Consider the following 17,006-nt stretch of genomic DNA (forward strand, 5'->3'; position numbering starts at 1 on the left):
CAGCCACGGAAGACAAATATGGTACCGTGGGTAACCAATGCTCTTGGTGATCGGTCTTCATTGGTGCTGGCAGATCCCAGGGTTTGTGTTTGGGAGATACCAGAGGCATCAGTGCTGCCGGATTGTGATCTGGTGCTGGTGGAGCCCTAGACTTGTGGGCTTTCTTGTCATGCCTCTGAGACTTAGTACATCCTAAGTTCTCTTGGGTTGAGCTTAGAGACTCGCTCAGTTTAGGTAGGGCTGTATCTGACTTATTTGAAGTGGATTTGGAGGAGGATTTGCTCTCATATTTACGAGAATGCTCCCTGCTCTCCCAACAAGATTCCATGGGAATAGATTCCGTCACTTCTGAGTTGCACCTTGTGGTAAGAGATGCACTCCTTGCTGAGTCAGGCTGACACACAGTGGGGGTCCCTCGGCCTGGGTCCAACTGCGGCCTCATGGCCCTATCCATTAGGTGCTTCCTACAGCTACGAGTGCTTCCCAGGTACGGCTGAGGAACGAACAGCAGGTACCGCAGCTGGTCACGACGCGGGCCCCCCTGAAGCACCACAGGCAGTGTTGGGTGTCATCACTGATTGAGAAGGACTGCAGGTAGGAAGCACAAATTTTGAAGGCCGGAGTACTGGGCATAATCCAGTACCCAAACAAGGTAAAAGTCAGGAGGTGCTCCGAAGATCAGGGAGGCCAACACTAAAAACTATCAGATAAAACTTTAAAACTCTCCAACTTCTAAAAACTATGTGCAGATATTTAAATATATGTTCACTGATAAAAGAATAAAGCTGAAGCTTTGGACTCCGGAGGTTCCGATCCAGACCAAGCAGTGGTGAAAAGGAACTGGAGAGATGGTCAATTCGCACTGCCCTGGATCTTCTTAGTTGGAGGCACAAAGTGAGCCAGGGCACGTGTGGACCAACAGACACTGCTTTCAAAATTCTCTGGCTCTGGAAGCATGGAGCACATGCATACCTACAGTGGGATACACATAGGGACCAGCATTCGAAGAACTGCTATTCACCATGTATCATTACACAAGAACAGAGGGAAAATCAGTGAAATTGAAAGGTGTCAAATTCAAAACCGATAACCAGGAAAATATTCATAAAATGCACAATTAGCCTGTGGAACTCATTGCTACAACATCACATCAGAAGCTTAGCAGGAAACAAAAACTGTTTCATCATTTATAAGGGTAGCAAGAGTATTCAGAGTTATAACAGTAAATACATAACAATAAACAACAAGATGCTTTGAAGGAATTAAACTTCTTGCTTCACATGTAAACAAACTTCTAAACTATTGGGATTAGGAGGAAACTTCCCCTAGGGGTGGGTTATTCAATAAATGTCAACTAGAGGGTTTCTTGTCCCTTCCTTTGTGAAGCATCTGGTACAGGCCTCCGCTGGCGATGGGATATTGGACTAGATGGACCAGTGGTCTGATCCAGAATTGCAAGTCCTATGTTCCAGCTTTCAGCTATCGTTGTGGTACTACTTTGAATTTGTATATTTAACAATAAACACAAAGATGCTTAAAAACTCACTGTCTTCTTCATCCTTAATCTTGATCAGGGTCTCTTTTTGCTCCCCAATGGAGGCACCAAACGTTGAGGTACTTTTTGGTGTTCCAAGCACTAGTCTGAATTCTTCCTCTTCTTCATAAATTGCATCATCCTCCAGTATTACCACACAGGGCTTCTCAATCTCTCCTGCAGAGAGGGGATAAAACAGGCATTACGATCACCCTCACATGTGGTTACAAACCAATTGCAGCACAAAAGACCCAGGATAAAAACCAAATGCACCTTTAAGGTTCCCTAACTAATTTAAAAAAACAACAAAAACGACTAATCTCAAGAGAGTGGAAGCAAACAATGTAGTTCCAGGATAGGGTAACTCAGACCTTTCTGCTAGTTCTATTTGATATCACTCAACATATTTTCAGTGTGGTTTTCCTGCCATACCGTCCAGTGTCACAACAGGCACTAATGGGCATCCTCAGGAGCACTCAGTGGAGACCAAGGATTGAGTGATCACATAGACTGAGCCGCCTTCTTACCCTGGGAAGGATAGTTAGGATTGAGGTATATTGGTGGGGCAGCATAAAACAAGCTCTTTGGTCAACAGAAAGTTCTGTCTCCAGGGCTGTTAATTCCCGTTAAACATCAGTGTTAAAATGTACTTTGAGAGACAAAAAAATGTCAGACCTAGTCTTTCCACTGAGAACTAGGACAGAAAGCCATAGTCACCAGCAGTGAAGGAGGTCATTGACCAGGTAAAACTCATTTTATTGGGAAATTAAGTGTGTCTTTTTTTTTAAAGATGACTCCAGGGTCCTCATGGACGGGTCCTGTGGGTGTTGGGTGCAGCCATGAAGAGTGCTGCTCGCCAATCATTGCTGCTGTGCTTCCACTGAAAGCATCAGATCTCCCTTCCTCTTATTTTTTCTGTATACGTACTCTGCTTCAGAAGGACAGCAGGGGCAACGCACTTAGGTAGTTTGATTTCCCTTCCTTCCCCATTTTTGGATATAAAATATTTGAAAATGCTGCAGACTGAAGCTGTGGGTACAGAGCTCTTTGCTGAAAGCCTGTGCTGCGGCAGCTTCATCTGACGTGAGATCCCGCTGGCATTACTTACATGGAGACTCCGCCCAAACCATCCCCGGCACTCAGCTTTTATTCATTAGCCGATGAGTTCTTTTCCTCAAAAGCACCGAGAGTCACTATTCCTTATGAGGATCTCCAGTTCTCACGGGAGGGATTTTACCTGGCAGAAACACCACCACAGAGTCATCTGTATTTGGTCGCTCCTGGTAGTCCATCATGACTTGAGCAGAACCTTGGCGAGTGTAGCAACGGACGGTAGATTTATGGTTAATATCACCATTACGATAAATGATAGCCACTAACTGTCCATCTTTTTCATTCACTGTGTACCATGGTTTCTTGAACTGGACTTTGGGTACTGAAAACAGAAGATTTTATACATTTCATTGTAGAGTCCACATGATAAGAATGCCCATGGCATGGGTACATTCTGGAAGAGAAATATTGGACGTGGACCTATTTCTCCTCATAGCCATTTGCAGCAATCAGAGGGGGTTCAGCTCAATAGGTGTTTTTAAAATAATACAGATTTTAACTCCTGATGAATTAAAACACTTTCAATCTGTATTGACTCAGCCACTGACTCAGGGACTGTCTACACAGCACACTAGCCTGCACCAGAGCTGTGTAAACATTAGTCCACATTAGCATGCTGTGCACTAACTGGCCCATATGGACCTCGCTGGCGTGCACTAGAAGTTCCCTGGTGCACATGAATGTAGTCTATTTCAAACACTACTATATTGATGCTCACTTGACTAGGGAACTTCTAGAACACACTAGCAAGCTCCACATGGGTCAGTCAGTGCATGACACACTAGTGCACACTAGAATGTACACTCCTCCGGTGTGAAGTAACACACCTTCTAGTCAAGCCCCTAGACTCTACTGACCTCACTGCCTTTCTTCAAAAAAACCAAACCAAACTAACCCAGCAGCTGAGAATTTGATGTATTTTGATCTAGTCTGTTTCTGAATGATGGGATTATTTTCTGTAAATATGTGTTAAGGAGTCTTTTTTAGTTGGAGATTTAGGCATGGCATTAATACAAAAGCGACAGAGCAGCACAATCCTGCTCCCTCTGAAGTCAGTGTCAAAACTTCAAAAAGGTACAGGGTTGGGCCAGGTGGTTGCAAATTTCACACAGCTCGAGATTGGAACTAAACTTTGAAGAGCATGTTTAGAGACCAAACTGGCCTAGAACTATGTAACTTCATTTATTTATTATAATGGTGTTAATCTGCAGAAACTTGAGACCTTAGGGGATTACACCTGGCTACTTATCAAATAGCCAAGTGCTCTGAAAGGCATTGTGCTGATTATTAAATAATGAATATGAATTTTCCGTTTGTTATCTCATTGTGAGCAATGCAAGACAGTGAAGTAGTCTTACTCCTCAGCAGAAGAGGCACTACGTGTCATTAGATAGAGCTGCCTTTGAGCATCACAATTTGTACAATCACGTGAGAAACCTTTGAATTTTGCAGTCCAAACTCTTATACTAACACGGAGGCTGGATAACTCACCCACTTTTACAGTTTCATACTAAAGGCCTCAGTACCATTGACATGAACATTCATTTAATGATCAAATTCACCCAAGTGCAGCAGGCCCCGGTGAACGAACTTACATGTATCTCTAGAAGGACTAGGAGAGCCAAGTCTACTTGTCCAAAAACACCATCTTCAACCACGTTGTGACCAAGTGAACAGGCTGCAGTATGGACCACAGAGGAGCTGTGCTACAGACTTACTCCAGCTTGTGCATAGAGTCCATTTTCCACCATGTCAGCTAAGGCAGAATTTCATGATAATGAACTGCAGTGCATAATTATACATGTAACAGCTAACACTATTGCCAGAAGATTTCCTGGACCTTGTGTGTGTACTTTAAGTACTAAAAATAGAAAAAGCTTCTTGCTTTACACTTACAGTCAGTATTGCTGTCATCAATGAAGATGGTAGTTTTGCTAGGCACCCCAAGCACTGCATTCATGGGCATATAGAGAATCAGCTCAAACTTCTCCAGACCCTCCAAAACAGGCTGCCCCAGGTCGTCGAGGACAGTCACTCGGAACGCCTGCATCTTGACTCCAGGAGCAAAGTCCAGATTCCGGCTGATGCCCACGTAATCAATTCCAGCTGTTTGGGAAGCAAAAAGAACATGGCCACTCATTTGCCATATATTAAGATTTTACCATTTATTTGCAGAATATGTTCACAAAATCAAGACAATCTGTGCCTTATTTTTCTGAGAAGTATTTATTTTGGATTTTTGTCACCTGTAAGTTAAAAAAAAACAACTCCCCCACCTCCCCACCCCAAAAAAACAAACAAACAAACCAAAACCGAACAATGAGCATAAAAAGCAAAAAAAAAAAAAAAAAGCATAAAGGTCCTGATCCTCATTTGCACTAAAGGCTTGTTTACCCAGAAAGTTACTGTGGCAAGCCAGGGTGTGAATCTACAATGCACTAGCTTGATGCACAGTAACATCCTGTATGGACACAGCTGACAGTACACGAAGTCCTGGAGGGCAGTTCGTCTTACTACAGTACTCCCAGCTGCACTCCAGGACTTGCACTGTGCTGGAGCAATGTCCACACTGAATGTTATTGAGCACCCAGTTGACGTGCTGTAGATTCACACCCTGGCTTACCATGCAGTAACATCCTGTATAGACAAGCCCTAAGGCCACTTTACTTCACTCTGGCTGTGCAAACGGACTAGAAATGTGTCTCTTTACACTGCCAGAATGGTATAAAGTGGCCTTGCTGTAAATGAGAATTAGGCCCATGGTCCATACAGTTTTAAAATAACAATTTGGCCAATACATTGAGCATCATGCCCATGGGCCGTATTTGCTCTTAAAAGTTAAACAGAATTATTCAGCGATCAGAAGCAGTTTCTGAAGTATTACTTTACAGGTTAGCTTTTTAAAAATAAAGGAACAGACCTACAGTAATTCCACACAATCACTTGGGCTGGAAAGGGCCGGAGAAACCCATCTCCAGCACAATGCCAGGATCACTGTATCCCCAAAACATCTCTACCTCAGGATCTCATCATTAAGTGTTGACTTTCTCTCTCTCTCTATTTTTTTACAGTAACTTCAATACTGGTGAACAGTGCTGGATTGACATTCTCTGGGGATGGATATTCGCTATTCACAGAAGAGGTAAAATATAAAGTCTTGACTGGAAAATTTCCATAGATGGTAACTCCACTGCTTCCCTGCCAAGCACATCCCATAGCCAAACTGATTTTATTCTGATTCCACAGCTCTTTGCACTATTTATTATAAACTTTTCTCCTTCACTGCACCTTAAATGCACTATTTATCACCCTTGATCAATGAGAGCAATCATTTTCCTTCCTCCCCACAGCAGATTGAACATTATTATTTATAAACTGCTATCATTTCTTGCCTCGGCTATCTTTTCAGCAAACTCTGAAGATAGTCAGTCAGATGTAAATCTCAGCAGAATTTGACTTACGTGTTTAGCTCTCTTAACTTTTCTTTACCTTCACATGTATATGTGGACCTCCACATCATGAGACATGCCAACAGTAGAAAATAGTGTGTCACTCTCACAGTTCTTCAAACATGTTATAGGCACTAGTTCTCACTGAGAATTTAGTCCTCACCAGTTCTGAGCTTTATAAAATGTTATTTTGGTTTATAAAATTTTAGTCCAAAAATTTGTTTGAAAAGTTTCTTAACCAAATATTTCCTGCTTGGGTATCTCACACAGATCTAACTGGAATTTCATCAAACTTTACAAATATTTGGAAAGTATGAAAAATTTTAGAGGAAATTTTTTTTTCTCCAGAAACAGTAAATGTCTGAAAATAAGGGGTTATAACTGAAGCGTCTCCTCAAATCAGACATTTAACACCCTGAGTGCAACATTATTAAATTGCTTTGTAGCCAGCACAGAGCCCTATAGGAATCCAATAGCAATAAAAGCCTCCATTTCTTCCTGAACTAACAACTAGCCTTAATATTTACCACACACCATGTGTGGTTGTCTAACTACTTCCCTGACTTACAGTAGTTCCATACAAACCCCCATTTCTCCTATTTCCCTGCATGAATATAATAAATTATTTAATTAAATGCCACCTGTACCTATTAAATCCCTTTATTCAGAGGTGAAAGTAAGCCGGTCTGGTCCGGTACAGCGTACTGGCAAGAGCCAGTACGCCGTGCAGGACCAGACTGGCTTCCCCAGGCTGGCGCTTTAAAGGGCCCTGGGCTCCCTACAGCGGCCAGAGCCCTGGGCCCTTTAAAGAGCCGCCTGAACCCCGCTGCTGGAGCCCCTGGGGTAGCGGCGGCAGGGCTCAGGCGGCTCTTTAAAGGGCCCAGGGCTCCGGCTGCTGTGTGGAGCCCCGGGCCCTTTAAAGCATCCCCGAGGCTCCCCGCAGCGGCTGGAGGCCCCGGACCGTTTAAAGCTCCCTCCGAGCCCCACTGCCGGAGCCCTGGGGTAGCAGCGGCAGGGCTCTGGTGGTGATTTAAAGGGGCAGGGGCTCCGGCTGCTGCGGGGAGCCCCGGGCCCTTTAAAGCACCCCCCCGAACCTCTGGGGCTCCCCACAGAGGCCGGAGCCCCTGAGCCCTTTAAAGTGCCACCTGCGCCCCGCTGCCGGAGCCCCGGGGTGGCGGCGGCAGGGCTCCAGCGGCGATTTAAAGGGCCTGGAGCTATGCTGCGGCAGCAGCGGCCACAGCCCGGGGCCCTTTAAATCGCCCCTGAGCCCTGGGGCTTCCAGCTGCCTCTGCAGCTGGTAGCTCCGGTGGTGATTTAAAGGCCCCGGGGCTCCCAGTTGCAGCTGGAGCCCTGGGGCCTTTAAATGTTGATTTAAAGGCCCCGCCTCTTCCGGTCGAGGCCACGCCCCCTGCTCAGGACTCCGGAGTACTGGTAAGTCCTTTAAGTTACTTTCACCCCTGCCTTTATTACTTGTTATTTTGGCAACAGCTCTGACCATTTATCACACACTTATTAAAAAAAAGAAAAGACTGCTTTCAACTTGATTAATGGGAAGGTCACTGAAGCATTATTTGTCTTTTGCCAGCAGATCACCAATGAGGAGGAATGAATGATCCTTAATAAATGCTGTTTGCTTCCCAATACCTAGCAGTTACCACAACTGCTCTTTATGTTGCTGGCTGCTTAATTAAATTCAAACAAACAGCATCCCAGCAAAACTCCATCCTACCCAAATGCTCCCAAAATCCCTCATAAAGAGATTGTCTTTGCAACCTGGCTGAGAGATGAGCTATTTTGCAGATGCAGTCAACAGGTCTGGGCTACTTTGAATCAAAGTAAGGAAGGGAAGGTTCCAGGGCTCTCATGGAAAATGCAATGCCAGCAGTTTCCTCTCTAATAACTGAGGGAGATTCAGCTTGTATACCCTCTTTCCCTGCAGCTGGGGCAATATTAAATGGGAAAAGAGGTAGTCTCTAAGGTAGACCAATCCCAACCCAGTTAGGGCTTTCTAGATTAAAAAAATAATTACACCTTGAATTCCACTCATGAACCAACAGACAGCCAGCACAGATCACAGAGCACTGGTGACATGTGATCCTGGTGAAATACACCACTTAAAGAGTGGACATTGGCATTCTGCCCCAAGCAGAGCGTATTGCAGTAATCTTATTACGAGGTGACAAAGACATCGATAACAGCAGTGAGGTCTGCATCCCATAGAAGAGGTCATAAACTCTTTATTAGATGCAGCAGGAATAAAGCCATCCTGGCCACTGTATCTTATGATCATCTAAAGCAACTGGAGGCCTAACAACGCCCCTAAGTTGCAAACTCAGGTGACCAACGGCAGAGCAACATACTCAAAGGGGACAGTATTGTCTGTGCCATCTGTTCTAGTTGCTTCCCTCAGCCTATCCTCATCACTTTGGTCTTGTGTGGATTGAGCTATAATCAACTTATTAACATTCATGCCCCAGACTCTACCAGATGTTGGTGAATGAAATCATCTGCACTGTCTGAGTCAGACATAAGACTGGGTATCATCTGCCTGCCGAAAGCACCAGATTGCGCACTTCAATAACTCTGCAAAAAGCCTCACACACACATTGAATCAGAGGAGTGTCAGAATGAACCCTGATAGCACCCCACGTGAGTACAGATCAGAAAGCAATCTGAACAACATTTTTTATTTGAAAGCAACTCACCCTTCGCTGATACTGGCTCCATTTTCCTGGAACGTGCAGTAACGGAGGCCGGTTTGGAGAGATCTGTTCCAGTTCTCCAGACACGAACTTCAACGTAACCAGCACTTTCATCCACCCGATATTCAGTGTCGCCGAAGTATAAAGCAGGTTCTAAACAGAGAGAGAGAGAAAAAGGGGAACAGAATGGAGACAAAGGTAAATTTTCCAAAAAGCCTCATTTGTGCACGTGTAAATATGGGGACATGAACCTGCACTCTGCAGGTGCACACAGCTGGCCACCTTCTACCACCTGTACTCCCTCTTTCAATGCTCTTAACACCTGCGAGGAAACAAGTGTCAGAAACTGCACCTGCAAAGCCCATTGATACCAATGGAGTTTGCAAGTATAAATTCCGACACTTGTGAGCTCACAGGTATTAAATAACTGAACATGAGCATGCAGGTGCTAGAGTGTGTGCAGAAGCATGTATGTACATTTTTGTCCTCACAAGCGGAGGGCATGCTTTGAAAATGTGCTTTTAAGAGTGAGAAAGTATTACATTTCCTTAAGGTTTCTGTTTTTCCCCTCTGTAACTAGAGTAGGTCAGTTTAAGAACCTCAGTATTCATTCTAGCAGGTTAGAATAGAATCATAGAATATCAGGGTTGGAAGGGACCTCAGGAGGTCATCTAGTCTAACCCCCTGCTCAAAGCAGGACCAATCCCCAATTAAATCATCCCAGCCAGGGCTTTGTCAAGCCTGACCTTAAAAACTTCTAAGGAAGGAGATTCTACCACCTCTCTAGGTAACGCATTCCAGTGTTTCACCACCCTCCTAGTGAAAAAGTTTTTCCTAATATCCAACCTAAACCTCCCCCACTGCAACTTGAGACCATTACTCCTTGTCCTGTCCTCTTCTACCACTGAAAATAGTCTAGAACCATCCTCTCTGGAACCACCTCTCAGGTAGTTGAAAGCAGCTATCAAATCCCCCCTCATTCTTCTCTTCTGCAGGCTAAACAATCCCAGTTCCCTCAGCCTCTCCTCATAAGTCATGTGTTCCAGACCCCTAATCATTTTTGTTGCCCTTCGCTGGACTCTCTCCAATTTATCCACATTCTTCTTGTAGTGTGGGGCCCAAAACTGGACACAGTACTCCAGATGAGGCCTCACCAATGTCGAATAGAGGGGGACGATCATGTCCCTCGATCTGCTCGCTATGCCCCTACTTATACATCCCAAAATGCCATTGGCCTTCTTGGCAACAAGGACACACTGCTGACTTATATCCAGCTTCTCGTCCACTGTCACCCCTAGGTCCTTTTTCGCAGAACTGCTGCCTAGCCATTCGGTCCCTAGTCTGTAGCTGTGCATTGGGTTCTTCCGTCCTAAGTGCAGGACCCTGCACTTATCCTTATTGAACCTCATCAGATTTCTTTTGGCCCAATCCTCCAATTTGTCTAGGTCCCTCTGTATCCTATCCCTGCCCTCCAGCATATCTACCACTCCTCCCAGTTTAGTATCATCCGCAAATTTGCTGAGAGTGCAATCCACACCATCCTCCAGATCATTTATGAAGATATTGAACAAAACTGGCCCCAGGACTGACCCCTGGGGCACTCCACTTGACACCGGCTGCCAACTAGACATGGAGCCATTGATCACTACCCGTTGAGCCCGACAATCTAGCCAACTTTCTACCCACCTTATAGTGCATTCATCCAGCCCGTACTTCTTTAACTTGCTGACAAGAATACTGTGGGAGACCGTGTCAAAAGCTTTGCTAAAGTCAAGAAACAATACATCCACTGCTTTCCCTTCATCCACAGAACCAGTAATCTCATCATAGAAGGCGATTAGATTAGTCAGGCATGACCTTCCCTTGGTGAATCCATGCTGACTGTTCCTGATCACTTTTCTCTCATGTAAGTGCTTCAAGATTGATTCTTTGAGGACCTGCTCCATGATTTTTCCGGGGACTGAGGTGAGGCTGACTGGCCTGTAGTTTCCAGGATCCTCCTTCTTCCCTTTTTTAAAGATTGGCACTACATTAGCCTTTTTCCAGTCATCTGGGACTTCCCCCGTTCGCCATGAGTTTTCAAAGATAATGGCCAATGGCTCTGCAATCACAGCTGCCAATTCCTTTAGCACTCTCGGATGCAACTCGTCCGGCTCCATGGACTTGTGCACGTCCAGCTTTTCTAAATAGTCCCGAACCACCTCTTTCTCCACAGAGGGCTGGCCATCTATTCCCCATGTTGTGATGCCCAGCGCAGCAGTCTGGGAGCTGACCTTGTTAGTGAAGACAGAGGCAAAAAAAGCATTGAGTACATTAGCTTTTTCCACATCCTCCGTCACTAGGTTGCCTCCCTCATTCATTAAGGGGCCCACACTTTCCTTGGCTTTCTTCTTGTTGCCAACATACCTGAAGAAACCCTTCTTGTTACTCTTGACATCTCTTGCTAGCTGCAGCTCCAGGTGCGATTTGGCCCTCCTGATTTCATTCCTACATGCCCGAGCAATATTTTTATACTCTTCCCTGGTCATATGTCCAACCTTCCACTTCATAGAATCATAGAATCATAGAATATCTGGGTTGGAAGGGACCCCAGAAGGTCATCTAGTCCAACCCCCTGCTCAAAGCAGGACCAATTCCCAGTTAAATCATCCCAGCCAGGGCTTTGTCAAGCCTGACCTTAAAAACCTCTAAGGAAGGAGATTCTACCACCTCCCTAGGTAACGCATTCCAGTGTTTCACCACCCTCTTAGTGAAAAAGTTTTTCCTAATATCCAATCTAAACCTCCCCCACTGCAACTTGAGACCATTACTCCTCGTTCTGTCATCTGCTACCATTGAGAACAGTCTAGAGCCATCCTCTTTGGAACCCCCTTTCAGGTAGTTGAAAGCAGCTATCAAATCCCCCCTCATTCTTCTCTTCTGCAGGCTAAACAATCCCAGCTCCCTCAGCCTCTCCTCATAACTCATGTGTTCCAGTCCCCTAATCATTTTTGTTGCCCTTCGCTGGACTCTCTCCAATTTATCCACATCCTTCTTGAAGTGTGGGGCCCAAAACTGGACACAGTACTCCAGATGAGGCCTCACCAATGTCGAATAGAGGGGAACGATCACATCCCTCGATCTGCTCGCTATGCCCCTACTTATACATCCCAAAATGCCATTGGCCTTCTTGGCAACAAGGGCACACTGCTGACTCATATCCAGCTTCTCGTCCACTGTCACCCCTAGGTCCTTTTCTGCAGAACTGCTGCCTAGCCATTCGGTCCCTAGTCTGTAGCTGTGCATTGGGTTCTTCCGTCCTAAGTGCAGGACCCTGCACTTATCCTTATTGAACCTCATCAGATTCCTTTTGGCCCAATCTTCCAATTGGTCTAGGTCCTTCTGTATCCTATCCCTCCCCTCCAGCGTATCTACCACTCCTCCCAGTTTAGTATCATCCGCAAATTTGCTGAGAGTGCAATCCACACCATCCTCCAGATCATTTATGAAGATATTGAATAAAACCGGCCCCAGGACCGACCCTTGGGGCACTCCACTTGATACCGGCTGCCAACTAGACATGGAGCCACCGATCACTACCCGTTGAGCCCGACAATCTAGCCAGCTTTCTACCCACCTTATAGTGCATTCATCCAGCCCATACTTCCTTAACTTGGTGACAAGAATACTATGGGAGACCGTGTCAAAAGCTTTGCTAAAGTCAAGAAACAATACATCCACTGCTTTCCCTTCATCCACAGAACCAGTAATCTCATCATAAAAGGCGATTAGATTAGTCAGGCATGACCTTCCCTTGGTGAATCCATGCTGGCTGTTCCTGATCACTTTCCTCTCATGCAAGTGCTTCAGGATTGATTCTTTGAGGACCTGGCTCCATGATTTTTCCAGGAACTGAGGTGAGGCTGACTGGCCTGTAGTTCCCAGGATCTTCCTTCTTCCCTTTTTTAAAGATTGGCACTACATTAGCCTTTTTCCAGTCATCCGGGACTTCCCCGGTTCGCCACGAGTTTTCAAAGATAATGGCCAGTGGCTCTGCAATCACAGCCGCCAATTCCTTCAGCACTCTCGGATGCAACTCGTCCGGCCCCATGGACTTGTGCATGTCCAGCTTTTCTAAATAGTCCCTAACCGCCTCTATCTCCACAGAGGGCTGGCCATCTCTTCCGCATTTTGTGATGCCCAGCGCAGCAGTCTGAGAGCTGACCTTGTTAGTGAAGACAGAGGCAAAAAAAGCATTGAGTACATTAGCTTTTTCCACATCCTCTGTCACTAGGTTGCCTCCCTCATTCAGTAAGGGGCCCACACATTCCTTGGCTTTCTTCTTGTTGCCAACATACCTGAAGAAACCCTTCTTGTTACTCTTGACATCTCTCGCTAGCTGCAGCTCCAGGTGCGATTTGGCCCTCCTGATAACATTCCTACATGCCCGAGCAATATTTTTATACTCTTCCCTGGTCATATGTCCAACCTTCCACTTCTTGTAAGCTTCTTTTTTATGTTTAAGATCCGCTAGGATTTCACCATTAAGCCAAGTTGGTCGCCTGCCATATTTACTATTCTTTCGACTCATCGGGATGGTTTGTCCCTGTAACCTCAACAGGGATTCCTTGAAATACAGCCAGCTCTCCTGGACTCCTTTCCCCTTCATGTTAGTCCCCCAGGGGATCCTGGCCATCCGTTCCCTGAGGGAGTCGAAGTCTGCTTTCCTGAAGTCCAGGGTCCGTATCCTGCTGCTTACCTTTGTTCCCTGCGTCAGGATCCTGAACTCAACCAACTCATGGTCACTGCCTCCCAGATTCCCATCCACTTTTGCTTCCCCCACTAATTCTACCCGGTTTGTGAGCAGCAGGTCAAGAAAAGCACCCCCCCTAGTTGGCTCCTCTAGCACTTGCGCCAGGAAATTGTCCCCTACGCTTTCCAAAAACTTCCTGGATTGTCTATGCACCGCTGTATTGCTCTCCCAGCAGATATCAGGAAAATTAAAGTCACCCATGAGAATCAGGGCATGCGATCTAGTAGCTTCCGTGAGCTGCCGGAAGAAAGCCTCATCCACCTCATCCCCCTGGTCCGGTGGTCTATAGCAGACTCCCACCACTACATCACTCTTGTTGCACACACTTCTAAACTTAATCCAGAGACACTCAGGTTTTTCTGCAGTTTCGTACCGGAGCTCTGAGCAGTCATACTGCTCCCTTACATAAAGTGCTACTCCCCCACCTTTTCTGCCCTGCCTGTCCTTCCTGAACAGTTTATAACCATCCACGACAGTACTCCAGTCATGTGAGTTATCCCACCAAGTCTCTGTTATTCCAATCATGTCATAATTCCTTGACATCACCAGGACCTCCACTTCTCCCTGCTTGTTTCCAAGGCTTTGTGCATTCATATATAAGCACCTGAGATAACCTGTTGATCGTCCCTCATTCTCAGTATGAGGCAGGAGCCCTCCCCTCACAGACATTCCTGCCTGTGCTTCCTCCCGGTATCCCGCTTTCCCACTTACCTCAGGGCTTTGGTCTCCTTCCCCCGGTGAACCTAGTTTAAAGCCCTCCTCACTAGGTTAGCCAGCCTGCTCGCAAAGATGCTCTTCCCTCTCTTCGTAAGATGGAGCCCGTCTCTGCCCAGCACTCCTCCTTCATGGAATACCATCCCATGGTCAAAGAATCCAAAGCCTTCTCTCCGACACCACCTGGGTAGCCATTCGTTGACTTCCACGATTCAACGGTTCCTACCCAGGCCTTTTCCTTCCACGGAGAGGATGGACGAGAACACCACTTGCGCCTCAAACTCCTTTATCCTTCTTCTCAGAGCCACGTAGTCCGCAGTGATCTGTTCAAGGTCATTCTTGGCAGTATCATTGGTGCCCACGTGGAGAAGCAGGAAGGGGTAGCGATCCGAGGGCTTGATGAGTCTCGGCAGTCTCTCTGTCACATCGCGAATCTTAGCCCCTGGCAAGCAGCAGACTTCTCGGTTTTCCCGGTCAGGGCGGCAGATAGATGACTCAGTTAACTTCACACCAGTCCAAAAACTGTACTATATGTAGACAAGATAGACGTAAAACTGTGGGGGTGACCCTCACAGTATCTTTTCTTTTAACTCAAAAAAAGTAGAAACATATCTGAAACTTACTATATTATACTATATTTTTAAAAAATCTCCCCAAAAATCCCAAGTCAAAGGGATACATGTGTGGGGGTGGGGGAAGCAAATGGAACTTCAGGTATTAAAAGATCTGTTTTTAATTATTATCAAAGCAAAATTTTGACATGGACATGGCAGTTTAAAACTTAATCTTTCTTCTCTCTCTCCTGCGATCCTTCCCCCCTCCACCCCCCCATAACAAACTGGCCTTAATTTTTAATGGGGAGGGGACAGAGTCTTAAGATCCAGATCAAGGAAAAGGTCAAAGTTAAAATGGGCTTAAGCAGTCACCCTGTTGTTTAGAGTAAGAGATCAAACATCACAAGACTGTTTCAAACTAGCAGTAATTTAGCAGCTTTTGGCAAATCAGGGTGGCTTGTGGAGGTAAGCAATGTCCTCGGAGTCCCAACCAAAAAGCATGAAGCCTGCACTGGGGGTACTTTGCACTATAGGAAAGTATAACACTACATACAGTTTTCAGAGTAACAGCCGTGTTAGTCTGTATTCGCAAAAAGAAAAGGAGTACTTGTGGCACCTTAGAGACTAACCAATTTATTTGAGCATGAGCTTTCGTGAGCTACAGCTCACTTCATCGGATGCATACCGTGGAAACTGCAGCAGACTTTATATATACACAGAGAATATGAAACAATACCTCCTCCCACCCCACTGTCCTGCTGGTAATAGCTTATCTAAAGTGATCATCAGGTGGGCCATTTCCAGCACAAATCCAGGTTTTCTCACCCTCCACCCCCCACACAAATTCACTCTCCTGCTGGTGACAGCCCATCCAAAGTGACAACTCTTTACACAATGTGCATGATAATCAAGTTGGGCCATTTCCTGCACAAATCCAGGTTTTCTCACATCCCCCCCACCCCCATACACAGTGTCTCCTAACCTCTATTCACAGCTTCAGCTACTTCTGTCATCTAAACAATAGCTGTCTTTATATTATGACATGTATTATCTGAAATCAGGGTTACTACAGCTTGACAAGTTTTTCCCATGCTACATATTATTACTGGTATGTATTAATGCCTAGTATAGGGAACACCTGTAATATCCAGGTAATACGATCTGTTTTCACATGGAAACCGGTACCTTTTTAATGGTAACCACTTTAGTGGCATGAAAATTTAGATGCCAGTTTAATACTTTGCACTTATATAGTACCTCTCAGAGGAAAGCTGCGTAAGTGCCATTAACTTCACTGAATAGCGGGGGAAACTGAGGCACAGAGGGGCTAAAGCCCAAATTCCCATAAATGGCCAGTAATGCAGGGTGGCTTGGTCTTCGGCACCCAGATGGTGATAACTAGGGCCTGATTTTCAGAGGTGCTGAGCCTGCACAGCTCCCAGTGAATTTAGTTGTGGGTGCTTAGCACCTTTGAAAATCAGGTCCTAGTCTAGCATGTTGGGCTCCCAAAAATGAAGCCACTTCAAACTAATACCCAAATTTTCAAAAATGGTTACAAGTGACTTGTCCAATTCTGGACAGGGAGTCAGTGGCAGAGCCAGGAAAAGAATGTAGCTGTGTCTTTCGAGAATGGGAGCAGCATCTTTCAACTAACCCTTGCCACAGGCAGTATCTGCCACCCACCCACAGAGAGAGAGAGAGAGAGAGAGAGAGAGAGAGAGAAATCAAATAACCATCTGGCCTACGTCCAAACATTTGCCACCCAAGCTGTCAGACATCTTTAGGTACTTGCAGGAATTGTGTCGAATCACTGAACTGTGAACTCCTGTGTTACTTTACTAACCGACAGGTTTCAGAGTAGCAGTCATGTTAGTCTGTATCTGCAAAAAGAAAAGGAGTACTTGTGGCACCTTAGAGACTAACAAATTTATTTGAGCAGTCTCTAAGGTGCCACAAGTCCTCCTTTTCTTTTTGCTGAGTAAAACCTAATAATCACAAGAGACTCTCGGTTGCTGAAGAGGAGTCAGGGAACCTGGCACGTATTATTAAGGAAGGTACAAGTGTTCCAACTGAGGCTTCATGCATATTTACTTCCAGCCTTTTGACAGATTAGATTTAAATAAACAAAAATAAATTCTTCCTCAACAG

General features: G+C 45.5%; 1 protein-coding gene across 1 annotated transcript in view; it reads right to left on the reverse strand.

Moving 5' to 3' along the window:
* Nucleotides 1-17,006, reverse strand: part of FREM3 (FRAS1 related extracellular matrix 3) — a 122,306-nt gene that overhangs the window by 27,573 nt on the left and 77,727 nt on the right. Inside the window, exons 7-10 of the mRNA XM_073341227.2 lie at nucleotides 8,802-8,951; nucleotides 4,544-4,753; nucleotides 2,772-2,969; nucleotides 1,547-1,711 (exon numbers count right to left, since the gene is read on the reverse strand). Of these exons, the coding sequence (XP_073197328.2) occupies nucleotides 1,547-1,711; nucleotides 2,772-2,969; nucleotides 4,544-4,753; nucleotides 8,802-8,951 (723 nt within the window). The remainder of the gene's footprint in view (nucleotides 1-1,546; nucleotides 1,712-2,771; nucleotides 2,970-4,543; nucleotides 4,754-8,801; nucleotides 8,952-17,006) is intronic.

Source organism: Lepidochelys kempii, chromosome 4 (genome assembly GCF_965140285.1).
Source record: "Lepidochelys kempii isolate rLepKem1 chromosome 4, rLepKem1.hap1, whole genome shotgun sequence".
NCBI lineage: Eukaryota > Metazoa > Chordata > Testudines > Cheloniidae > Lepidochelys > Lepidochelys kempii.